Source organism: Acomys minous, assembly GCF_964271855.1.
Source record: "Acomys minous genome assembly, chromosome: 14".
NCBI lineage: Eukaryota > Metazoa > Chordata > Mammalia > Rodentia > Muridae > Acomys > Acomys minous.
The window spans coordinates 84924255-84950823 of NC_140496.1; the positions used below are offsets into that span (position 1 = coordinate 84924255).

Here is a 26569-nt window from a genome sequence, read left to right on the forward strand (position 1 = left end):
CTTTGGAGTTGGAGTCATAGTTGATTACACACTTTTTGGTTTTTCAAGACAAGGTTTCCCTGTGTAGCCTTATCTATCCTAAGACTCACCTGTAGACCAGATCCACCTGCCTCTGCCTCTCTGAGTGCTGGGATTCTAGGCATGTGCCACCGTGCCTGGCTGACATACATACACACTACTCCATTTCTCTAGAGTTATTAACTTTTTTTGTTTGTTTTTTTATTAAATCGTTCACATTACATCTCAATTTTAATCCCCTCCTCACTCTTATCTTCCTGTTCCCACCATCCCTCCCTTTTCCACCCTATTCCCCTCCCCTAGACCTCTGACATGTGGGGTCCTGCTCCCCTCCCATCTGACCACAGCCTATCAGGTCTCATCTGGATAGCCTACATCCCCTTCCTCTGTTCCCATGGAACCTCTCTGCCAAGGGGCAGTGATCAAATGGCTGGCCAGCAACAGAGTTCACATCAGAGGCAGTTCCCTGGTCTTCCTTCCCCTTCCCCATGTGGAAAATGAGCTGTCCATTGGCTACATCTCAACAGAGGGTCCAGGTTCTCTGCTCGCAATGTCCTTGGTTGGTGCATCAGTTTGTGCCCCCACCCACCCCCGTCCAGATCCACCAGCCTTGACAGTCTCCTTGTGGAGCTCCTGACAACCCCCCTTTCAACCCCCATCTCTTCCAAGTTATTAACTTTTAAATCATTAGATTTAAGAGTCTAAGGAACTTGAAGGAGATAAAGTCATTTTGTATACTCTGAAGAAAATAGATGGGCGATCCATATGGGAAATAGTCAGAAAACCATTAATTTAAAGAGATTTTGTGTTGGTATAATTAATAACTTTTTGAAAAGATGTGCCCCTAATTAGAAAATACTTTGTACTGAAAAATCAATATGGCAGCGTGCTTGATAAGTGTGGGAGGAAATGGTGACTCCCAGCCACAGGGCATTAAGTGGTATAAAAAAAAATTAGCCTGGAGTCAGTAATTTTATGTCATTTAGTTACTCATTATGATAAGGTAAATGCCATGGTCTGTCCTGAGGAGGAAGAACGGATTGGAATATCAAGAGAGCAAGAGTTAATTGAACGTTCTGGATGGTACATTAAGCAGTTCCTCCGACTGTATTATCACAGCTTCCTTAGGTAGACCAGCTGTAGGGACTGAAGGCATCAGTGGTCACGTGGGCCTACGTGGGAATAGAAGCTGTGCCTGTAAATTCTGCTTAGCCCGGCACCAAAGCCAATCCTGCTAGTTTCTTTTCTTTAGTTTTTGAGATTTGCTTACTTTGATGATGATGATGATGATGATGATGATGATGATGATGATGATGATATTTTATGTGTATAGGTGTTTTGCCTGCATGTATGTCTGGTGCCCACAGAGGCCAGAAGAGGGCATTACAATTCCTAGGACTGGAGTTTCAGACAGTTATCAGCTGCGGTGTGAGAGCTGGGAATGCAATCGTGGTCCTCTTGAAAGAATAGCCAGTGCCCTTAAGCACCGAACCATCTCTCCAGCCTGCTGATAATTTCTTTTAAAGAAGCGTTTCTCAACCTATGGGTTGTGACCCCTTTGGAGTCACCTAAGTTCATTGGGAAACACCACAATTCAACAGCAGTAACAACCTTACAGTTATGAAGTAGCAACGAAAATAATTCTATGGTTGGGTCACTACAACTTGAGGGACTATAGCAAGGGGTCTCCACATTAGGAAGGCTGAGAACCACTGTTTTAAAGAAACTGGGCAAGTTTCCTAGGACCCAGTGACAGTACTGAACATTAGAAAAGGGCAGGCTATCCAGAAGGAAGTTCACCACCCCTCAGAAACCCAAGAAACACAGATGGTAGTTGACAGATAAAGGCCAAGATCAGCTCTCAGAGCACTTACACCTCTACACCCATGTCAGGCTCCAGTTCTTAGGTGACAGGATGATAGCCACGCTGCCAATGTAGCAGGCAGCACAGTCATCCTTTTAGGCAGGAATGTTACCAAAAAGCACTCTTGCTAAGAAATCCAAATGGCTTTGGATTTTATCTATTTTTTTTTTAATGTAGGATTGAAAAAGAAAAAAAAAAAAACCCAATGTTTTTAAGTTCCAGAGTACAAAATAGAAATGCAGTGTAATAGTCTCAGAAAATACATGCAAGAATCAATTCCTTTTATAAAATAAGAACACCGGCTGGTTAAGACAGTGAGTGTGGTACCCTTTAAGCTCCCACACCCGTAGTGTTTCCGTGCCAGACACTGTAGAAGCCCTGAGCTTGTTTTGAGTCAGGGAGGATGCATTTTTACAGGATGCCAAATTAACCAGAAGCACCTTTGTTGAGATGTGATTATCTAAAAAACTACAATATACAGGGAGGAAACTGCAGATCTGATGTTCACAGTCACGGTTAAACTGTGTGTGTTGGAAAGTTTATGGTCCCTCAGGACGACGAAATTCTTTGGAGTCCAGAGAGCATGTCCTGGTGTGCTACCCACGGTAGAGAGCTATTTCCCACCCACTTGCCATAGCAGAAAGATACCTCAGTGGGGATGTGGTAACCTTCTCTTGTGAAGAAAATACATGGAAAATATTTCAAAACCTGTTCATATTGGAGGGCACTACTAGCCTTTGGGGGAATTTAATCAGGAAACATCCTATTTAGAGAGGAGAGCTGCTCATTTTAGAATCAATAATTTCATTATCTCAGAGTGAAGAAAGAGACATTTTTCCCATGAGGAACTGAGATAGGAAGCAAAAGTGCTTTCTATAATCTTATCAAGTTTCCCTTTTGGTTGTCAGACTGCCAACCCCACAGGGCTGTGACACACAGGGCATTAGCAGCATTTGGTAAGCACTCCCAAGAGTGCTACCAATTAAAAAGTGGATTGGTAGGCTCGATGACAATCAGTGGTTTATTAAGGTCACTTCTTCAGACACCCTATATGGCTGCTGCCCGTCTGAGTGGCCACCGACCGGGTGGGGCTTGAACAGTGTATAGGAATCAGAAAAGGCGAACCACCAAGGTGCAATACAGAAGCAGTGTCAAGCTTTCTGTTTCTGTGAAAGACAAGTCAGGTTGCGGTTCATAGAGCTGCCAGCCCTGACCTTCTCACAAGTGACCCAGAGAACCAAGGGCTGACAGCCAGTTTGGGATGACGTTAGTGCTGGAAAGATGTGCGGTGAATTGAGGCCAGGCTGGTGGCTACATGGCAACACTGGGGAGGTGCCAAGCAAACACAGCTGGCAATGAAGGGTCAATGAGCAGCCTGGAGGGTGGGTTGTGTAAGGTTCCCTGCGGGGGAAGGGTTATGACAGGTCACAGCTATCGAACACGTAGAGGCTGCAAAAACAGTTTTAAAACCAAGTAGGAAAATGAGACAAGCTTGCAAGGGTGCCACAGATCCCAGGTCTGTGGCAGCTCTGTCAGCTGTCGAGAATGCGAGCAGAGCTGTGGTCCCTGATGGAGCAGGGCATCCTAGGCCAGCAAAGCTAACTTCTGCTCAACAATTGTAAATCAAGGGCCTAGAAGGATGGCTGTCAAAACAAAAACAAAACAAAAAAACAAAAAACCTAGCCTACCACATGCCGTGAGGACTAGAATTTGGATCCTCAGCCCGGGAAAAAGAGACAGGAGGACCCAGGCCCTTGAGGGACCCTGTTCCGAAAAATAAGGTGGAAAATAATAAGTCCCACATGTTTTTTGGATAGGAAAAGTAGCATTTCTTTTATAGCAGGTCTTTCTTTGCTCGCAGACCCAGTTCCTAAAAGAAAGACAAAGAATGGACAGAGAGAGAAAGTCTGGGTCCAGCAGAGCATGGGGAAAATTTTTTGATGTTTGTGCCTATTCTCACAAAAAGTATGCCCAAGCCTTAGGAAAAAAAAATCATCTAAATAGACGAAGGGTAGCTACAGAGATGAGAATGTTGCTTGCTTAAGCTGCCACAGCTGTCAGTAGGTGTCTGTCTCTGAAGAGTAAACTATGGACCGACAAGATCTCCAAAATGATCCCAATATATTTTTACTAGAGGACTAATTTCAACAGCCCGTGTAGAAGACAGTCTCACTTTGTTCTTAATTAATATGAGCATCCTCAAATGCAACTTGCCCATAATCTCAGAGATAAAACTCAGTTTCTTTTATGAAAGAGATGACCAGTGTTCATCAGTGTATCTGCCTCCATAGCTATGATTACGTAGTTAATTTGGTAACACATGGTAGCAATATTGACGTTTCTGCCTTCTGTGTTTTATTTGCAGTAGTGTTGGGCTCACTGTTCAGTTGTTCTGGCTGTGGCTTTTGGGCCACATGGTTAGGAAGCAGGAGTTTGGCACACTGGACTGCCCTTGTCTTGCCACCAAATGCTGGTTGTTCTGAGCTGTGATAAAGATGAATTCTCATTTTTAGGTTCTCTGGAGTGCACCCCCTTCCCATGGGACCTCTTCCTTCCATCCAGGCTGTCTTCTGTGATGTTGCTGTATTTGCCATTTCTTGGGAGACATTTCCATTCTCCCTTGAAAACCATCCATCCATCCATCACATTTTCCAGAACCCTGTGGACTTTACTGAATAACTTATTGTGGGTTACTTTGATTTGTTCATGCGTAACAACAGTCTTTTCTCTAGTGATCAGGCCAAGGCCTGTGTGGCTCATGTAAATGACCATCTTGCTCAGTACTGTGTACCCAACACTCATAGGGCCTAACAGATACTAGGTTCCCAGAAGTATTTGTAGCCAAAATGGTAAGAGGGTACAAACTCATGATGCCACGAAGAGAGGCTTTGTCATTTCATTGGTGTTTCAGAGTTAAGTTTCCAAACTAAAAGTTGCAAGTGGGCCCCTTAGTGAAGCAATGCCACAGGTAAGTGACAGCAGCTGCCCAGAAAGCAACTCAACTCAAGTCCAACTTAGTGAACCAATGACTTTAATTGGGGTTGTCTACAGGAATATGGGTTGGGGATTCTTGAGTATGGGCAATTGTAGTAGGCTTCTACACCATGGAAGACAAGTATCACCTATTAACACCAGGGAGTCATGCTGCTATCACCAACTTGTGTACCCCATGAGCTCACCCGTTCCTTGGTAAGGAAGTGTTAGTAGCCCCGATCTTGTGTTGCTGTGATATCAATGTGGCTCATGTCACCCCCTAGAAAGCGGACACGGGCATGCTGCTCAACAGGAGGGAGCAGGAAGGCTCTATGCATTCCTGTAAAAAATTTAAGCAGAAGCTGTAGGGAGAATAAAGAAATGGTCTGGTTCTGAACCTGCCTCTGGAATGCATTAGTCATTCATTAATGAGTCTGTGAACCTCTCTCTTATCTGTAAAGGCAGTAAGTTTGTCTGTACAAATGATGTGAGTGATATATGAGCTTTCTTTAGATCCCAATGTCATCACGTACGTCACTGCCCAGTCTTGTCATTCACGAAGACAGCTGTCTAGGAGTTCTGGGTAGTTGCTAACAGAATAATAAGAAATGCTGTTGGCATGGAATTTGTGTGCGGTGTCAAAGGAAATTTAGTTAGTGTCCTAATTTTGTGAATTATATTCTATTGTAACTATTGGTATATAGTTTTAAATTCCACGGATTCTATCAATGAAATTAGAGGGCTCTGTTAATACTGACTTGGCTCTTTCAAAAACCCTTTTTATATTTAGATCTGATGAGAACATAAACTCGGCTAACCCGGTAAAGTTGCAAGCATTCACTTATAAAGCCAGGGTTGCTGCCATTCCAAAGTGAGCCTGCTCACCAGGTGAAAGGTCACTTGGCTCCATTTCTGATGGACTGACTTTGACCTTAGCCTCTCCGCTGTGTTTATTAGCCAGGATTAACTTAACAGGAAACCGGCACAAAGAGGATGGTTATTGTGTTTTAGAACGACAAAACTCAGTTGCCAAGAAAATTTGTGCGTTAGTGAAAGTATTCTGTGAATTATAAAGCCCAAACAGACTTATGCTCTATTGTTATTGTTATAGGGTTAAACAAAAATCAATAGTTAAAAAAAAATCCCAGTGACTAGCCGGTGATCCGAGCCATTGCTTATTGGGAAGGCTGACTGAATCCTGGCTCCAACTCTGGCTTCCAGTTCTTCTAGAACTTACAGTTGTTCTTATGAACCTTAAAGTCTTACGTTCTCTTGATTGCTGGTCTTCTAAGGAAATAAGAATTGGTTTTTATTTGTTGACCTGTATCTGTATATGGAGAGACATAGACTTACTGTTTCCAGAGTTACTAATTTCCTTTCCCAGCTTTGATGTGTGTGATATTTAATGTCATGGTGCTCTTGGCCTTCTAGCAGGAAAGAGGGGGCGGGAGGTAATTCTGCAGTTACATGGTTCTTTAGTTGACTGTCCCAGAAAACCCTGGGAGGCTTCTGTGGTCAGGTTTCTCTTTAGACCTTCATCTCTCTGATTTCCACCTGTTGTGTTTTGTGCATCCAACACTTAACCACGAGGACACAGTCAGCCATGCATCTTAAGGATTGTTTGCTCATTTCTTTCTGGCTCCCACTAGAATGTTCTACCTCTCAGTAGAGCTTAAGTGTGAAAATGTTGATGGATATTATTAGTTCCAATTTTCTAATGTATGCAAGCACCCTAGGATCACTGACTTTGGATGTTTTGGGTTTTGTTTTTGTTTGTTTTTCCTTAATTTTTTTTCAATTTCTTCCCCCCTTCTCTCTCTCTCTCTCTCTCTCTCTCTCTCTCTCTCTCTCTCTCTCTCTCTCTCTCACACACACACACACACACACACACACACTTTAGTGTTGTATGTATGTGTATATGCATGCAGAAATCTCTAGAGGTCAGAAGAGGGCACTGGACCGCCCTCCCCCATGCTGGGATTGGAGTGAAAGGAGGATGTTCCCATTGGGGTGCTGGGAACTGAATCCAGGCCCTCTGTAGAAGCACTGAGTGCTCTTACCTGCTGAGCCTTTGCTCTAGCCCTGGCTCTTGTTAGGAGAAATTTTAAGAAAGACATTGTAGCTGCTGCTTCACTCAGTAATTAGGAGTCAGAGGTGAGCTGGATTTGGAAATGATATCAGAGCATACAAACATATTGATTTAACTTGGTGAATTTGACTATCTCTGGGGGGGGGGGGCACACCACAATAGATATATTGGGAAATAAATAATGACTCTTTATCCTTTTTATAGTTCCCTTAATCAGATCTAAGAGGATAGTCCTAAGACAAGCAAGCTGTTGCTTCCCTTCTTCCTTCCTTCTGTCCTCACAGGCAGTTGTCACTATCCCCTTCTTTCCTTGTTCACTCAAGTATGAGAGCAATAATGTTTGCATACAAATTCACTTCTCAGTGCTTGGTCAGCTTACCACACAAGAACGACACCACAGCTTGTATATTTTATACCATCCACGTTGGCAAGGACCCTAGAACTCACTTGCTATGCTTTCAGGCTTTAAATACTTGAAGAAGTGAACGGCTTCCATTAAGCCTTCTATTATATTGGAACTCAGCTTCCATGGTGTCTCAACAGCAGGGAGACCTCTCTGGGATGACTTTCCATGAAGCCCGTTGCCTTCTCCATCCCTCTTGCCTGTATCTTAGTCTTCTCTGTGTTTTACTTTGTGTGTCCCACATATTCGGGACTGCTGACTCCTGCTGACCCACGAAGAACAGTCTGAAGGGCAGAGGGCAAGTGCGAATCTTTGTAGGCTCTAGATGCAAACACATAAGTTCTGCATGGCAAACATAAGCAATGTGTGGTCTGTGTCCCCACCATCTAGAGGAGCATAAGCCAGTGTCCCTTACAGTGGGCCTCTGAGTCCTTCTGAAGATGTCACAATCTCTTGGACCCTCTCACCACCCCCACAACACCTTGAGAATCAGAATCCATATGATTGCTTATAATAGAATCCCTAGCTTTTGAAAATGTGTTTGTGCGCTCTCTGTCTCTGTCTCTGTCTCTGTCTCTGTCTCTGTCTCTGTCTCTGTCTCTCTCTCTCTCTCTCTCTCTCTCTCTCTCTCTCTCTCTCTCTCTGTGTGTGTGTGTCTGTGTGTCTGTGTCTGTGTCTGTGTGGTTGGCTGGCTTTGAAGTCTTCTAGTCTCTATCTCCTGTGTACTGGGGATGACTACACCTCTAATTAAAAGGGTATTTAATAAACATTTTAGAATAAATAAGTAAATCCAAATGGATCCATTTATCATATTGTTGCATTTACATACACACCAGTAATTTAGATTTGCTGCTGATAATCCTAAAAATATGCATCATGTTTATGAAATAGGAAGTTCTCAGAGCAAAGATTGCTTCTCTGGATGTCCTCAAGTGAAGTGGGGATTTGGAAATCCCGTGGCCTGCATCTCGATCAACATAAGCAAACGATGCAAATAGTTCAGGTTAAAAATAATCCGCACGAGAACTCCTTTGCCAAGCATGTTGTCTCACAGTGCTCAGACAAATTAGAATCAGTGCAAAGCCCAGATTAGCCCCCCTCCCCCACCATCGCGCCTCCCCTCCCCCAGCAGTAGCGATGTTGTGGCAGACACATCATAAGCATTTCATTATTTTTGCTTCGCTGTCCAAGGTGCAGATGTAAGTGTTAGTGAGTTAGGAAGCCTCTATTACATTGAACAGTCACAGTAAAACAAGATTGCAGGCAGGGTTTCTGTCCGGAAGTGGGAGTTCAGCTGTGTGAAGCCTACACACTATGGTTTTGAACAGAAATGCAGACTTAGCCATGTGTGGGTGACTACAGCTCAAACACAGATACAAGCACGTTACGCTGCCTTTGATATCTTAATGCTATTGCTCACATAATCCAATCTAAGACTCCTAGAGCCTTCTAGACAGCTTGTGCCCCAGGACATACATGGAGTGATTGCGGTCTTGCAGCCCACATGACCCATTTCACTTCAAATGAACTATCCAATAGGGCTGGGGAAGGGTGATGTTACTTTAATTTCCTTAAGGGTTTTCAAGAAACCTTTTGTCCTTTTCCTTTTTCCTGGGGTTGGGGGGTGGGGGAAGTGTGTTGCATCCTGGGTTTTTCTTAGTTGATTTTGATATGCGTGTGACTTGACCAAATGGGACAATTTATGGTCAAGATGCCCAGGAAGCATGTGGAGAGTTTTGAGTTCTGTTTTCTTGCTCTTTCTCACAGGTTAGGTCAGATAAGTGTCCTCATAGAAGGAGGCTGGCTATATAGATGTCTTCGTGGGGATGTGTGTGTTTACTAAGAATTCTTTATACAGTTCATAGAAACAGGCTTTAGGATGGCGCATTCGCGTTTGAACAGTGTTGAGGTTAGATTGTGCTGCCTGTAATGAAGACTCAACCAGCCATACCTTGAAGGTGGGGGGGGGTGGGGATTTCCTTGTTTCACAAGTCCATGTTACCTAATGTAGAACTTAGAAGCTGACTGATAGTATCAATAAGAGCTCCTTTGTTATTTTCATTGTCTTTCTTATGTGTGTTGGCTCTCATGGCACAAGATAGCTAATATCAGGTCTGAGTCAGGGGAAGGTGGAAGAAAATGCCCAAAAGATGTGTCACCAGTCTGGACACACTTTCAGATTCTTTCTTAGAGGCATGCTAGTTAGCCATACCTCTATCTAAGTAGTCTTGTCACAGCTCTGTCTTTCGGCTTCTCCATTGTCACTAGAAAGGAAAAGCAAGAGGGAGGCATGCTGTAGGTAGGGTTGAGTCAACCTAGAGAGGCAGCCAGCACACCTGCCCAGTGCAAACTAGGTTCCCGTTGGACGACATCTGGTGGGGGCACCTCAAGGACTATATTGCCCATTCTGGTGTTGTGGCATCTTTTGCAAGACTTAAGGATTTTGGAACACTCTTATTTAGCGGGCAAGGAGGAAAAGACTTCCAGCAGTATTGTGTCCCCAAGGAAATACAGAACTAAGGACTAATATTTGATATTCACAAGCTTTCTCTTCAGGGAGGAAATCTCCCCTCAATATTTTCAAAGTACAATTGAGCATCAAAAGAAACATTTATAATCCTTTCCTCAGAGTAGATTTGTCACATCTTAGAAGATAATAGCTATTTCTATGAAAACAAAATTGGTCTTATGTTTGAGGCCCCCAGCAGGGTTATCTTGCCCACTAGATCTCATATTTACCTATGCTCACCCGTGCAGCCATCTTTAGCTCTTGAACATCTCCAGGTAACCCCGAGGGCTTACTGTCTGTTGGTTGGGAACATGGGTGGCAGTTTTCTTAGTCCTGAAGCTGGCCCCATTGACACATAGTGGGTGAAGATCTCTGAGCCAAGATTAAACACCAAAAAACAAGAGAGGAAGTGTCAGGCTTGACCATATGCCCAGTGCTTGCCGATAAACAGGGAGAGAAACCGTTTGCGGAAAGCACGCGTTGAACCTTTATATAGACAAGCTTCCACCTCTGTGAAACATTTGATCCACTACTCAGACATGATTCCTGCCTGGGGTGTACTGGCCTGAGAATGTAACCAAACTACCATGGTGCTTTGGTTATGTATCCTCAGCCTTGGCCGACGCTGTTAAGCCTAGGCCACTCCTTCTGACATTTGTTTTCATTTCACCCCAAAGTGATGCCCAAGTCCAAGCCTGGCTTCCTTCATGGAGAACCACCTGTGGCTCTCTACTGCTCAGATCTGGAGGAAACTTCATATGGTCCCCTGGAGCTGTCTTACTGAGGGTTCTATTGCTAGGAAGAGACACCATGACCGTGGCAACTCTTACAGAGCAAAGCATTTAGTTAGGGCTGCCTCACAGTTCAGAGGGTTAGTCCATTGTCATCATGGTGGGGAATATGGCGGACGGGAAGCTGGAGAAGGAGCTGAGAGTTCTGCGTCTGGATCCATAAGCAGCAGGAAGAGAGAGCGAGGACCCCTGGGCCTGGCTTGTGCATCTAAAAGCAACCCCCTACCCCTTATGACACACATCCTCCAACAAGGCTACACCTCCTAATAGTGCCACTTCAATGAGTTTATAGGGACCATTTTTATTCAAACCACCACCTGGACCCCCACTTTCTTGCTTCCACATACTTCTTGGGGCCTTTGTCTTTCCCCACCCTCTCTCTTAACTTTCCAATTCCAATCTTTTAGTAAATAAATACCTCTGTCATTAGACTGGATTGTCATCCCCAAAACAGTCCCTGGAAGGCAGGTGGGTTTCACCCAATATAGCTGATGATTTGTGAAGAGAAATGTTATTCCTAGGTTTCAGATTCTATTTAGATACAGTGAGGACCCTTTTGATGTTTTTGTGAGATTCTTACATGTGTGAGATGATGTGGGAGCTTGGAGAGACACTGGTTCTCCTTTGTAGGGATGAAACCACGCCAGTGACAGAGCCTGTCTTCAGATACGGGAGAGGGTCTACTATGTCACTTTGTCTTGCACCCCCCCTTAAGAGACTGTTCTTTTTATTTTAGTTTCATTTTTATTCTTTGTGTGTGTGTGTGTGTGTGTGTGTGTGTGTGCAGATGCTGATGTTTAATTTTATTATAGGATATCATTGATTTTTTTACTTGTGGTCTAGTTGCATATTTTGAAACTGGGAAATCTGTATTATTGACATCCAGAGAGGGTTGTTCTGTGGGTAGGCAGGCAGCAAGCCATTTTGAGAAATACTTGAAAGTGTGAACATGGCTGGAGAGATAGCTCAGTCGGTAAAAGCTCGCCACGCAAACATGAGGACCTGAGTTAGGTGTCATCATCCTGAAGTGGCTGGTGTGCTGTAATCCCAGCTCTGGAAAAGGAAACACAGATAGATAACCGGGCCCCGCTAGTAAAGCTTAGGTTTTCTTCACTTTTTTTTTTTTTTCAGATTAAAGGCCATGCTTCATTCACTAAATGCCTTCTCTCAGTGGTTTCATTTTTGCAGTGTCACTCAGGGTGCACTAGCGCGTGCGCTGTAAAGTCACCTGTGTACTCTGCTCCCTGCTGAGTCACAAAGAAAACTGAAAATCAATTTCTGTGTCCCTGTCAAGAATCCACGCTTTCTTCAGTCTTGGGCCTAAAACCAGCTTGCTGGCAAAGCAGAGTCATGTGCCTGCAGTCAGGCCCTTGTCTAACTAAGAAACTGTCTTGGCAACTTTCTTAAAGAGCCAGGCCTTGCCAAGCAAGGACCATGAGCGGTGAGGGCCTAGACGCCCTGCTCAGATGTAGTGGATAGGCAGCACAGTCTCCTTGTGGGTCCCCCCTAATATGGGGAGGGGGGGTTAGGTTCTGGTGCCCTACTCATTGATCACTTCCCCCTGGCAGGGTGGCCTTGCCGGCCTCAGAGGAAGACGATGCAGGCTGTCCAGAAGAGAGTTGAGGGGCTGGGGTCAGATGATAAGGGAGGAGGGCTCCCCCTTTCTGAGCACTGGCAGGGGTAGTGGGGTGAAAGAGGGAGGGTGGAACCAGGAGGAGACAGAGGCAGGGGCTTCAATTGGGATGTCAAGTGAATAAATTAGAAGTTGAGTTTATAATAAACTAGCCAGCCCTTTTTGGGGAAGGGTGTGTGTGTATGTGTGCGGGTGGGGTGAGGTTCTGGTGTGTACATGAATGCACGTAGATATCAGACATTGACTTGGTTGTCCTCCTCAGTTGCTCTTGACCTACCGAGCCACTAGAATTGGAGCTCAGCTGTTCAACGATCCAAGCTAGCCAGCTTGACCCATGTGTCCCCTACTGCTGCTTCCTGAGCTCTGGGATCATAGGTTTGCCACCGTGCCCACCTGGCTTTTTTAGATGGGAGCCGGAGATCTGAACTCGGGTCTTCGTGCTTGTATGACAACTGCTTTGTTCACTGAGCCATCTCCTCAGCTGTGCCCTTCACTCTCCAGATATTCAGGTGTGAGTTGGCAAGAGAAGCCCGAGTGGGAAGAACAATACAGGCATTCTTTGCTAAAGAGGGTTAAGTAAATCTCTCTAGTGGGAGGCTTTGCCAGTATCGTGTTTATTTGCTTATTTGTTTCTTTAAAGACATGTGCCTCATAATTGTAGCTCAGCCATCCTAGAGCTTCCTGTTCAGCCCAAGTTCCCTCAACCTGGTCATTCTGTCTCAGCCTCGGGAATTACATTCACAGCTATGCAGGGCTGGTTGTAGCTACATAACTCAGAAGTATTGCTCAAATACAAACTATGGCTACTAGTCCAAATGGTATAACTGTCCATCATGGAGGACAAAAACTGTGCAGCAGATATGACTGAAATATATTATATACATGCATGAAATTGCCAAAGAATAGATAAACAAATTAAGCATAGGAAGAGAGAGAGAGAGAGAGAGAGAGAGAGAGAGAGAGAGAGAGAGAGAGAGAGAGAGAGAGAGAGAAGCAAGTTATGGTGTCATTTCCAACGTCTTCTACTTGTGTTATTATTCGTACACAATTATGGCTAAGAATTCAAGACCACAAAAGCCCTCAGTTGGGCAAAGGGTGCTTCTCTGGGGTAGACTTTTCTATAGTTGGATACACCTCATCAAGGGTTTGTGAAAAAGGAAAGCTTAACTGTAAATGGAGAGGGCTGAAGTTGTGGGGGCAGAGCACAAAATCAAAAACAGAAAATAACACACAGAAACTAGCCTTTTGCTGCCCACAGGCCGTCCTTAAAACTGTCTGCTTATTTGTTTAGTGTGTGTGGATGTATATGTTTGCTTGTCACTGCACAGTTGCCAGAGAATAACTTTCCCCCTCCTCCTACCATGTGGGTCCCTGGGATCAAGATGTCAGGCTTGGAGGTAAGCGCCCTTACCTGTTGAACGGTCTGACCAGCCCAACAGGCCATTCTGGGTAAAAAGTTCTCTCTAGTCACCACATACCAGAACTGCTCTGTCCCCAGCTCGGCTTATGCTCATAGGGGGCGGGCAGAGCTGACACACCGGGTCCCTCTGTCTCCAGCTCGGCTTATGCTCACAGAGGGGCAGGCAGAGCTGACACACCGGGTGTCCACTGTTCTGTTCTCTGTCCTTCCCAGCCTCAGGGAGCAATACAAAGAGGGCATTGACAGAGGAGACCTCCCAGGCCCTTTCATCACTTCAGAGTTCTTTTGGTTATGTGACCTGGGTTATCGCTTCTTTCTATATAAGGATCTGTGGGAGCTTTATGGGCAAAGGGTAGATATTAAAATCCTAAGAGCATGAGTTACTAATGGCCCAAAGGCGAAGTGCTACTTTCTCTCAAAACGCCCGTGTTTGCTCAGTGTCAATTGGGTTCACCCCACCCCACACCCCCGAGCAGGTATGTAGGATGAAGGGCAGATTCTTGGCCCATGGTTAGTTCAGGCCATCTGACGATGGTGCCACCACGCCTGCACCTCCAGCTTAATTCACAGCTTAAACTCACAGCTGATGTTAGACTCCTACTTACTTAGCCTTGGGCTAAGTCCTGCACCTGTCACTCCAAAGTAGAGCAATGACCTTTATAACACTTACAGGCTGTAACAGCGTACTCCACTCTGAATGGCCAATCTAGCCCAGCCAGTGCTTACCGGCCTGAAAGGGACTGGGACTAAGCACTTCTGGTTGGTTGGGGGAAAAGAGCAAGCAGTTTGCTGTCTGGGTTTCATGACTGCAAAATAGCATGTGCAGATAAGGGGCCTCTTAAGTTTTGCATGAATCAACCTAATGGAGGCATCTGACTCCTTTCCTAACTGCTGCTCAGTAAGTAATTAAGGAGCTTTTTCTTCTGTGATAAATATGCCAGGAAGGAAAAAGCCAATCTTTTTTAAAACTTTCTTTCAGGAGCCAGGTGAATCTCAGCACTAGGGGAGGCAGAGGCAGGCGGATTTCTCTAAGTTTGAGGCCAGCTTGGTTTACAAATCGAATCCAGGATGGTCAAGGCTACACAGAGAAAAACCCTGTCTCGAAAAATAAACAAAACTTTCTTTTAGAAAACACCTCCTCTAGAAGGCTAATAAGAGCCCTTTTAGCGCAATCCTTCCTTATTTTAACTTTTTTTTTTTAAGTACTGCAGTACCTCAGCTCAGAATCTTGTGACCTATATGCTGAACTGGGATCTTTTTTCTATTGTGCATGTGTGTGTGTGGGGGGGGGTCTGTCTGTGTATGGTGTGTGTACATGTGAGTGGGATTGTGCATACTATTGCATGTGTGTGGAGGTCAGAGGACAACTTTTGAGAATACGTTCTCCACTCGCACTGTGGCTTTGGCAACTCTAACGCAGGCCATCAGGCTCGGTCAGGAAATGCTTTTGTCCCCCTAGGAATTTCTTTGAGTGAAATATCCCAATTATTGTGTGTGGTACAATATTGCATCTTCCCATTTTCAGGATGATGGAAAAAAAATGTTTCGTGGGAAACACTTGCTTACTAAGTCCTGGCTTACACAATGCTTACTTAAGTGTCCTTCAAATACGATGGCTGAGGCGGAGGACCCAGCTGGTGGGAGGAAAAGGCTGTGCGCTCACGGCGCCTATGCCAGTTCTTCCAGTCCACACTGTCTTTGCTGACTTCAACAGTCACACTGAGAAAGTAGTAGGTGGTGCTAGGCCCACAGGGAGTAGGAATATAGACGCCACCATTTTACAGCCTTACTCAGCGGTGCCCCGTAGAGCTGCAGAAGAAACAGCCTGCCTAGGACGACACAGCAAGCTTTCCACAAACATTCAGAACAGAACAAAACAAAAACCTAGTGGGGTTACGCTAACTTCCTGGACACTTAGCACCCTGGGAAAGAAAAGCCACAAAATCAGGGTTTAGGTGTCTAGGCTTAGAATGTAGTGAGTTTGAGGCACAGACTCACAGCCCGCCTTAGCATATATTATCCCTCCTGGTCCCCCATTTTATTTTCTTTTTCTGATGCCAGACTTGATTTTTAGAACCAGGGTCTTCCTGTGTAGCCATGGTTGGCCTGGAATTCACTTCGTAGACTTCGCTGGCTTCAAGCTCAGATCAGCGTGCCCCCGCATCCTGAGCTGTATGATCCGTGGTACGCCATCTCATATCCAGCAACACGAGCTCTTGTAAATACTCAGTATGCGATCTATTCGCTTGTATAATAGAGAGCCACTTATGGGCAGCCCTGGAGTTTGAAGAGGAGACAAGCCCGCTGACTCGCCCGTGATTCACAAAGGAGAGATAGGTTAAAGAGAAGTAACAGCATGGTGATGCTGAACTCAAAACACTAGAGACTTCACAGACATCAGCTAAATGACAAGTTAGAATCTATATCTGAACAAACAGCATGGCTGGCTGTAGAAAGATAAAATCGTATATTTTATAAAATACAAAATTCTTGCCCTTGTATAGTTCCCTATTGATACTTCTTTTTTTAAATGTGGGCTCATTTTTTTCCATAGTGGATTTTAGAACAGCTAGAAACAATTGAAGTGAGAAGACACAAACATCTGGGTGACATAGCAGTTAAGTTTTGTGTTGTGTGCTTGTGTGGTGTGTGTACAAATCCCTGTGGGCATACGCATATGTGTACTCCAGTACTTTAGTGCACGTGAGAAGCTCAGAGGCCAACAAATGCTCCCCATTCTGTCCTATGGTTTTCAAGAAAAAGTTACTTTGAGTAGCCCCAGCTGTCCTGAAACTAGCTCTGTAGATCAGGCTGGCCTCGAACCCACAGAGCTCCTCTTGCCTCGTGCCTGCCAAGTGTGCTGCTCTGCTTTTTGAGGCGGGTTCTCTGTGAACTTTGAGCTTCATTGAGGGAAGGGATCCATCTATACCCCTCCAGCCCCTTCTGCCCCGTACTAGGCTTACAGCCCAACATGGCTGATGTTTTGTGGGTGTTGAGGATCTAAAAACTCAGTCCTCATGCTTGACCAACAGGCACGTACCTACTGAGGTATCTGTCCTGCCTCCCAAACATCGTCTATTACATCCCGCCATTATGTGGTCCAGGAACTCTGTCAGTCTGCATGGAAAACCTCTGGTGGAAAGGCAGTTGTCAGCTGCTGACTCTAAGCATGCAGACCCCTGGGGAGGAACACTTCTAATCTAGGACACCGCTTTTCAGCTTTTCTTATCTATTTTTCTCCCTGGGAAGTTGTCTTCTGATCATGGCTCGAGGAAAGATAATGCTTTCTTAGAGAACAGGTGGGTTTCAGGTGTGCTCTACAGTCTTAACGCCAAAAGTTGGGGTTGGTGAGGCGGCTCAGTGGGTAAAGGAGCCTGCTGAGTGACAGGTACCCTGAGATTGACCCCCGGGACCCATTAATGGTGGAAGGAAAGAATTGACTTTGCAAAACTGTCCTCTGCTGTTGTGACAACGATTGTGTGTGGGTGTGTGGGGTGCCAGTTGACACATGTCCCTGAAGGGAGTGCCCCCGGCGATGTGAGGTACACCAGTCTTCCAGTGCTCAAGAGAAAGGAGCCTGTTTCCTCCTGCTTATGCCTCTTTTCCTTGCTTCTGGGGTGGTGTGAAGAGAACAGGGCTGGCAGAACGGGGGTGTTAAGAGTCTTTTCTTTGAAGCCACACTGAGGAATCAACCCCAGCCGCACATCAGTCGTAACCTCGAGCAGCATCACCTGACCATCTCACCGACCAACAGAATCTTACAGATAAACAAAGCCGTTCATTCTCCAAAGAAATGGATGAATGCTTATTTTTCTGAGCGATCTTGACATTTTTCTTGTTAGGAATTTCCCACCCCACCCCCACCCCCCAAGAGGCCTTTGTGTCTTTTTTTTTTTTCCCTTCTGGCTTTGAAGTTATGAATAAAGGAGGAGGGACACTAAAGTCTTTGTGGAAGATGATGGGAATAGATATAAACTATGAAGATAAGGCTCTTGAGCCAGCTGGGAGACTGTCTGGTGGCCAGTGTCACTCGGATTTCCTTGCAGAAACTGAGGGCCAGTGCATACAGAAAGAATGGCCACAGTGGGTGGGTGGGTGGGTGGGTAGGAACTGTCGATGATGACGACACTACTTGTTTAGCTACCTGTGTCCTCAGTAGAACGGCTGCTCGCCACGCTGCCAAACAGAGAGAGGAACAAAAGCCTTCCGCGGAGCTGTAAAACAGGGTGATTCACTCTTTCTTCCACTTCCATGACCTTGAATGCGTTCGTCACAACCAACACTTAGTTCCTTTATAATTCCAGCTCCTAAACATGGAGCGATTCCCATAGAAAGCTTATCAGATTGTTGTGTCCTGAACATGGTTGAGACCACTCTCATGCTGCCTGCACGGAAACTGGGAGCAGGGTGGTGGGAGCGCTGCTCCCTGCTGCGTTGAGACTGGTTTTTGTATAATTACCTTGTGAAGATGAAGATGAACGGGAAGACGAAGGCAGTAGCAACATCTGGAACACTGCTCCAAGAACTTGAACTCTGTGTGGGTTGAGAGTGGGGATGTCTTGGCAGTGCTCTCTACCTCTGCTCAGTTTCCCCTCTCCGGTCCTGTGCGTAGATGCATATTCAAGTGTAGCAAAGAAAATTTGCAGCGCTCCAGCTGTTTCTATGAGTCAATCGAGCAGCCTGCGTGGGCAGCTGGACCACTGTTCCACGACTGTGAGACTGGTGAAATAGTCTCCAAGAAGGAAGAGAGAAACTCTGGGCCCGTGATGGCGGTTTTCAATTTTAACTTGAGCTGCTGAGTAAGGCCTCGCTGGACGGACGCTGCTTGGAATCTGGTAGCAGCACCAGCGGGGTTTGAGCTCATCCGAGCATAATCTGGACTATCTCAGTAAATGTATTTGTGAGGCTGTATATGCCTTTGGGTTTCCTAATTAATCTCTCTCTCTCTCTCTCTCTCTCTCTCTCTCTCTCTCTCTCTCTCTCTCTCGTTTCCTGGTCTCAGCACCATCGAGGTCATGTTTTGTAGTGGACTGATGGAGCTCTCAGCCTCCTGAGAGTCTACACACTAGGAGCTAAGTGCCATCTCCCACTTCTCTGCCAGTTGGAAAATGGGGGGGGGGGGGAAATAGCATCATATACCTTCTTAGTGACAAACGTATCACTTCATGGTGTTCTTGGTATTAGTGGAGAAGTCCTTAGGTGAGCTCAGGGTTCCATACAGCAGACCCAGCAAGCTAGTCTTTCGTCCCCATGCTTCATGTAATGTCAAGAGACCACGCAGTTAGTTGGGCTTAAGTTAAGGCAAGCGGAAGTGGGGAGATATTTCAGAATAAGTGCAGCCAACCACACCTCATGAGTCCTTGATCGGAAGAGCCCTCTAGGTTGTGGTCATGAATGATCTCAGGCCTGTAGTGACTGCAAGAACCTAGAAAGGGCACAGCAGGCTGAGAGTCAGAGATGTGGATACGGCCGCACCAGCAGGGCTTGTGAGCAGGATGCCTGGAAGGTGGCGGTGAGGCAGTGAACAGCCAGGGCCTCTGTGTTGTGAGGGGCAGAGAAACACTCTGCCTGGACCCAAGAGGAGGAACTTTTAGCCACAAGAGACTTAGTTCAAACTTGGGATCTCCACAGCTTAATTATGAGGAACCAATTTTCTTTGAAACAAATACAATCCAGCTCACTCAGGTTTTGTTTGCTTGGGTGTGTGTGTGTGTGTGTGTGTGTGTTTGGAAGCACTCTATTTGCATATTTGCATGTATGACCATGTGACAGAGCATCTGACAGAAGAGGGCATCAGATCACATTATAGATGGTTGTGAGCCATCATGTAGTTGCTGGGAATTAAACTCAGGACCTCTGGATGAGCAGCCAGTGCTCTTAAATGCTGAGCCATCTCTCCAGCCCAAAAATTTCTTTTTTTTAAAATTTGTTATTATGTATACAGTATTCTGCCTGGCTGTACACATGCACACCAGAAGAGGGCATCAAATCATATTTTAGATGGTCATGAGCCACCATGTAGTTGCTTGGAATTGAACTCAGGACCTCTGGAAGAGTAGACAGTGCTCTTATCCTCTGAGCCAGCTCTCCAGCCCTATTTATTTTTCATTTTTTAAAAAAATATGGTGAGTAGGAAGCATTGTTTGATAACATAGACAGCCTTATGCCAGGCCTGTTGCTGCGAAGGCTGGACTTTGTTCAATCAATTTCACTAAATGTAATTATATTTTGACCTACTTTAAGATTAAAAAAAAAAAACCTAAATTACAAAATCATGGTTTTCTCACCTTTAAAAAATACATAAGGAAAACCTGTGATCTCTAGATTAGCACCTGGGTGTGGGGTAAATGAGAAAGAGGTGTTTGCCTCAAAGTAGCTCAGAAATCACACATTATTTAGGTTCCTGAGTCAAAACTTAACAGATGAGAACACCACCCTTTTCTGTAGTTAATGCTTTGCCTTGCTGTCTCAAAGCCTCTGTTAATCATGGCTATACTTCCATTATTCACAAACTTATTTTTCAGAATTTTGAAGCATGTGTTTAGTTTTTGCATATTAAAACTACAGATGAAATTCTGATTGCTTTCATAGAAAAAAAATTAAAATTCTCAAAAATGTGACAGAATTCAGCCATCTCTGGAACGTCAAGAGTACAACCCAATGACCTCAAGAAAAAACATAGTTGTCAAGAAAAAAAAATTGTTTTTATTTTCCTACTAGATTGGAACCACCATAGACAGCCAGAACAGCATGTGCTCTCATTTACTCTCTGGAATCCCCAACTTTGAAGAAGCTACTTTTCAGACCATACCAAAGCTTGAGTCAGCATTTGAGCTAGATTCCATTGGAATGTAAACTCTGCTTGCTTGCTTTCTTTCTTTCTTTCTTTCTTTCTTTCTTTCTTTCTTTCTTTCTTTCTCTTTGAGACAGGGTTTTGGCAGTCCTAGAACTCACTATGTAGACCAGGCTGGCTTTGAACTAACAAAGACCCTCCCCCATCTCTGCTTCCCAAGCATTGGCATTAAATACGTGCACCACCATGCCCAGCCAGCATAAACCCTTTCATGAAAGAAGTTATATCGCGCACGCCTTTAATCCCAGCACTCGGGAGGCAGAGATAGGCGGATCGCTGTGAGTTCGAGGCCAGCCTGGACTACAAAGCGAGTCTAGGACAGCCAAGACTACACAGAGAAACCCTGTCTCGAAAAAACCAAAAAAAAAAATAAAAACCGAAAGAAGTTATATCAACTGAATTGGAAAGTGTATAGATCTCTTCTTTTGTTATTCCCCTCTGGAAGGTTGGCTTTTTCACTTCCACCATTTGTGTGGGGGGGGGGGGGTTGGACATGCATGAGAGCCATAAACAAGGCCATTTAGATACACCATGAACGATTGAGGAAGGAACTCAGGCTGCCTTTCCAAGGTGCCCATTAGCAGTTGTCCTGTGTTCAAACACCACCCACATGAACAGTTCTTTCATTAGAAAATGAGCTAGCTTGACTCTTGGAGGAGAGCCTGATAGCTGTCAGATTTCCCTGTGAACTCTAAGGAGGTGTAAGCTAAGTGCTGGTTTCGGAGGCATCCCATAAGTTTAAAAGAAGATGGAGGAGGAGGAAAAAAAAGAAGGAAAAGAAGAAGAAATTGCATTTGAATTTATACATGGTTAGGGATAAAGCAGTATTATAGAGAAATCCAAATCTCTAAGTATGTAACTTACTTGTTTTTTTTTTAATTAATTACAGACTAATTTCCATTATTATTCACTTTCATTATTGAGAGAAATGTAAGGGACAAAAAGTTTCTGTATGTTAAAAAGGAAAAGTACAAGCACAACAGAGTTACATATATTAGGGGTGTGTGTGTGTGTGTGTGTGTGTGTGTGTGTTGCACATATGCCTGTGTAAGTGCCTGTGCCCATAGCCCCACTGCAGAGGCTGGAGGAGGGTGTTAGGGTTGCTTCTCCTCCGCCTATTTATTGCTGTCATTTGTTGTGGGTTTTGTTTGTTTGTTTCGTTTTTGAAGCTCACAGTTAGTTTCCCAGTAGACTGGCTAGCCAGACAGCTTTCGTGGTCCTCCCGAGTGAGCCTCACAGTGATGGCCCACACGTGGCCATGTGAGGCAGTTTACGTGGGTACTGGAGTGTCAGAGCTAGGTCCTCCTCTATGGAGCTGTTTTCTCAGGCCCCACATTAGGTTTGCTTTTTTCCCCTGTCACCTATTTGGCTCGGTGCCTAGCAATCAACTCCAGTTTCACCACCCTGAAAGTACTTAAACTCCCGGGAGGAAGGGTTGTGCTGTGTGATGTACATTAAGATTTATTAAGCAAGGTAACTCCGTGCTACCTAGAAATGACTAATTATCTGCTAATAAAGCATTATAGTAATCCTATTATTCCCATCCCTGGCTGCCTACAGGAAAATGGAGAATTATTGGATTACTATTGAAGCACCGGGCACTAATCTATCTATCCTAAATACTAAATAGGCCAGTGGCCAGTCTTTGCTCAACATGAATTCAGTTGAACCTTCACCAGAGAGGTGCTGGTGACAATGCCGACGCTCAGTCACCTCAGTTGCCCACTTTGCCAAGCCTTCAAAACAATGGAAAAGTAGTTATACTTTTTGAGGCAGTTAATACTCAACAGTAACTCTCTTACTGAGGGAGTCTTAAACTTTTTACTCCAAGCTGGTCGTGGTGGCGCACACCTTTAATCCCAGCACTTGGGAGGCAGAGGCAGGTGGATTGCTGTGAGTTCCAGGCCAGCCTGGTCTACAAAGTCCGAGACAGCCAAGGCTACACAGTGAAACTTTGTCTCAAAAAAACCAAAAACAACAAGAAAGAAAACGCAACTTTTTACTCCATATTTTCATGCACCCATATAGTGTTTTTTGAATCCCATCCATTCTGTCACCCTCTTCCTTCTGCCTGCCTCGACCCAATACTAAGTCCCGCTTCTGCTGTCAGGTCGCAGCCTGCTCCCCCTTCCTCCTCCTCCTCCTCCTCCTCCTCCTCCTCCTCCTCCTCCTCCTCCTCTTCATTCTTCCTTTGCTTTCTTCTTTCGTGCCACTTTCACATAGGAGAGAAAACATGCTGTACTTGTCTTTCTGAATCTGCTTCTTGTCCTTGTTAGTAAGACACCCAGGTTCATCCTTTTTCCCTGCAAAGGCCACAATCCCATTCTTTATGGCAGAACCATATTTAGCTCTAAACTCACCCAAAACGTGGTTTAGATTTCACCAAAGTAGAAGACGCCTGGTGAACATGAGCCATTAGTCTTCTTATTCCCTCTCCTATAGAATGGGGGAGTTGACCTCTGACCTCTCCCCGGACTCTACGGCCAAGGTCCCTTGTAATTGTCAAGTTCAGAGCCACTGTTTACCTTGCTTGTCTTAGCTGTTGAACTGAGGGTTTTCTCAGAGAGATGGCCTCATATAGCTTAGGCTGGCCTCGAACTGGTCAAGCAAAGTGATGCTGCTCTGAACTACTCATCTTCCTGCCTCTGCTGGATGTTAGGGCTGCAGGTATCTGTTGCCGTGCTTGGAGTTATGGAAGCATTTTAAAGACACATGTTAAAAAGAAAGAAAGTTGGGTATTCAAGGACGTTAGTAGTGACTTTGAACTAATTCTCATTCAAGAAGTGTGAAATTACAGCAAATAAATAACTAAACAAACAAAAGGACAAGGGAAAGGTTTTATTCTCCTCTGGAGAGCTAGAAAGAAACATCACTTAACTTGGTCGGCACACGACTACAAGAAATTCAACTCATGAATCCAAAACCAGGATCTGGTTTAAGGCGAAGAACTAATGATGAGGGGTGGGAGGGATGGCTCAGTGGTTAGGAGCACTTGCTGCTCTTGCAGAGGGTCCAGGTTCAGTTCCCACAACCCACGTGGCTGCTCACAACTCTCTCTGACTCTAGTTCCAGGGGACCCAGCACCCCGTTGTTCTGGCCTCCCCAGACACCAGGCTTGCACGTGGCACACATACATAAACGCAAGCACACACTTGTGCCCATACGATAAAAATAAATCTTTAAGAACAACGAAGTGTCGCCTTCATAGAAGAGTTTTGAGCATTCTCGAAGCAGTGAGGCTCACAGGCCTGGGAGAAGCAGCCGTTGGAGCATCGTGGTGTTGGGTGGGTGCCTTGGGATTTTCATGGGAAAGTGGTTTACTGTTTAGTGACAGCAGATCAAGAACGAACCCTTCTTTTAGCTGTAGTTTACTTAGAGGAACAGGCAAGCCCAAGGGCATCTTAACCCCTAAGCCCACTTCTTTTTTTCTCTGTGATGGTAGTAGCTCTTTGGCTGCAAGGTAAGGTAGTTCAGAAGACTAAGAGATAAGGCCTTTATCCACCCAGGAGAACGCTGAGTAAATAAGGACCTGTGGCTGCAGTCACTTGGTACCTGTGTAAAGAAAAGAATTCCACGCTTAATTTAATGCTACCTTGGTCTGCATCAACAGTAGGTTTCCATTTCTTTTTCTTTTTTTTCTTTTTTTCTAGCAGGTCATTGCTTATGCATGAGCTTTACATGTTCATGTATCTTAAGTAAATATGAGTATAGAAAGAGTGGATCTCCTTTTGTGTGAGCTAATATACCCGTGGCAGATTTTAGAGCAAAGATAGTCATGTGTGTGCATTTATGGATGAAAATATCTCTTAAATTTGCTTAGTTTACTTTGTTGCTTTGTTTTGGAGAAAGAAAACGTGCTATAATCTATTTCTGAATAGATTTTTCTTCAATTGTTTTATTGTTTTGTTTTGTCTTGTTTTGTTTTCCAGTTAGGGTTTCTCTGTGTAACAGCCTTGGCTGTCCTGAACTCACTTTGTAGACCAGGCTGACCTCAAACCCACTGAAATCTGCCTGCCTCTACCTCCCAAGTGCTGGGATCACAGGCGTGTGGCACCACGCTGGACTTGGGTTGATTTTCAATGCACTGCTTTCAGTACACCCAGTCATCTTTCCGTGTACCCAGCCGCCCATTCGTTCAATGTTTATGAGGACCTGTGGTGTCAGTGGGTGTTATTTGCCTCCTCCAAAAACTTTGAAAGCATGAGATTGCCGCCGTGTATTCACTAAGAGCCTACTTAGTGCCAGGGCTACGCGCCTCAGCAGGCATATGCCAAGGTTGCAGGGTTGCAATTGAAGTGATTTCCTCAGTGTTTACTAATGGGTTCATTCCTGGACTCATAGCTTTATGAAGCGGGGCTCACCCAGTAGGCCACTGCCTCTATAAGTAGCAGTGTTTCTTGGATACATAGGACTATGCCAACACTCAGGTGAATAATTGAAACATTTTACACACTGCATTCCTCAGCACGTTCTGATTTTGTACATGTCTTGCAACTTATTCTTCAACCATTTTCCTGTTGTCTAGTTGAATAGGAATAGCCATTCTAAGCGAGAGGTTTCTATCTCTTGGAAGTTTGAGTGACTGATGAAATTGGTTACAAGGCTTTTGTCGTCCGCACATCCCATTCCACCCCTTTCCATCTCTCACTCTTTCTCTGCACCGTTTGGCCTTACTAAACTCTGTACAGTGACATGCTAGCAGTTCCTGGGGGCTTGGAGCTCCTGTGTTATTACTGATGTATTTCTGACAACCCCCTCAAATCTAACCTCCACCCTGCTGTGAGTGAGACCACAGGAACTCCAGCAGTGGCCACCCCCTCCCGTGTTGTCCCAATACAGGTTTCAAATACGTACATGTTTTCCAATCTAATCGTCTTTTTTAGAAATGCTTATTATGGGATATTTTAAGTTTTGAAATGTTTTTATGCCTTTCACTATGTAAAGTGGTTTTTGTGTGTTTGCAAGAGAGAAGTGGGGAGAGATGACGAGCCCCAGTCCCATCGTACCTTTTATCTGCCTGGTGTCATTTCCCTACTTGTTCACTTTCGTTTGTTTCCTGGGATATTTTAAGACAAATCTAAGATGCTATTTCAGTAATAAATATATCTGAATGTGTATCCATCCAATAGCATTTTTACTTCATTACAACTTCCTTTTAACAGTAGTTTATTCAAATAAGAATCCTGGTTTTTTTGGGGGGGTTGTTTTGTTTTGTTTTGTTTTGTTTTGTTTTTTACATGCATGTGGGTGTTGTGTCCCTCAAGGTGGATTTAATCTGATAAGTCCAGGATCTTCAGTCAGGGACTGACTATAAGGAGATAAATTCAGTTGTCCTATGGTTCTATCAGAAATGTGTTTAAATTCAGTGTGTGTGTGTCTGACAATTATGCTTTTTTTTAAATTAATGGTAATGCTGAAATTTAATACATTTCTTCTAAAACCATGATTCTGCTTTAAATTCATTTATCTAAAAGAAGAATAAAGATGATTCCTCTAGTGAGAAGCTCACCTCTTGTACCTTGGTGCTATGTCAAAAATTTTGATTTTAGGTCCTGAAAGCACATCTGTCTCTGCTGAATGGTGTTTACTGTGTCATGTTGGCAAGCACAGGATGCATTTGCCAACGGGACATGTCTCGAAGTAGATCAATTTTTTTTCCATTGAGGTGAAAATGTCTTTTAGTACAGACAGGAAGCTATTGTGTTGCACAGCTCCTGTCTCACGAGGTTTGGTCCATTTGTTTCTTCATAGGAAGAAGTCTTTCCTGTTTTCTGCACTGTACGCTGCCTTCATATTTGGTGGCCGGCATCTGATGAACAAGCGGGCAAAGTTTGAGCTACGGAAGCCGCTAGTGCTCTGGTCACTGACCCTTGCAGTCTTCAGGTAGGTTGTAGTCCTCTCATTTGCCCAGAGCTGCCGAGAGAAAGGGATCCTTGCTTCTGAGAGTTTTGAGTGTTTTAAATTCACTATGAACATAAAATCATGGACAGAGAAACACTCTGTTCTGGTCACGTTG

General features: G+C 44.6%; 1 protein-coding gene across 2 annotated transcripts in view; it reads left to right on the top strand.

Annotated features, from left to right (window-relative positions):
- Positions 1-26569, top strand: part of ELOVL6 (ELOVL fatty acid elongase 6) — a 103405-nt gene that overhangs the window by 46519 nt on the left and 30317 nt on the right. For both annotated transcript variants that reach the window (XM_084756841.1, XM_084756840.1), the window contains exon 3: positions 26305-26436. In XM_084756841.1, the coding sequence (XP_084612967.1) occupies positions 26305-26436 (132 nt within the window). The remainder of the gene's footprint in view (positions 1-26304; positions 26437-26569) is intronic.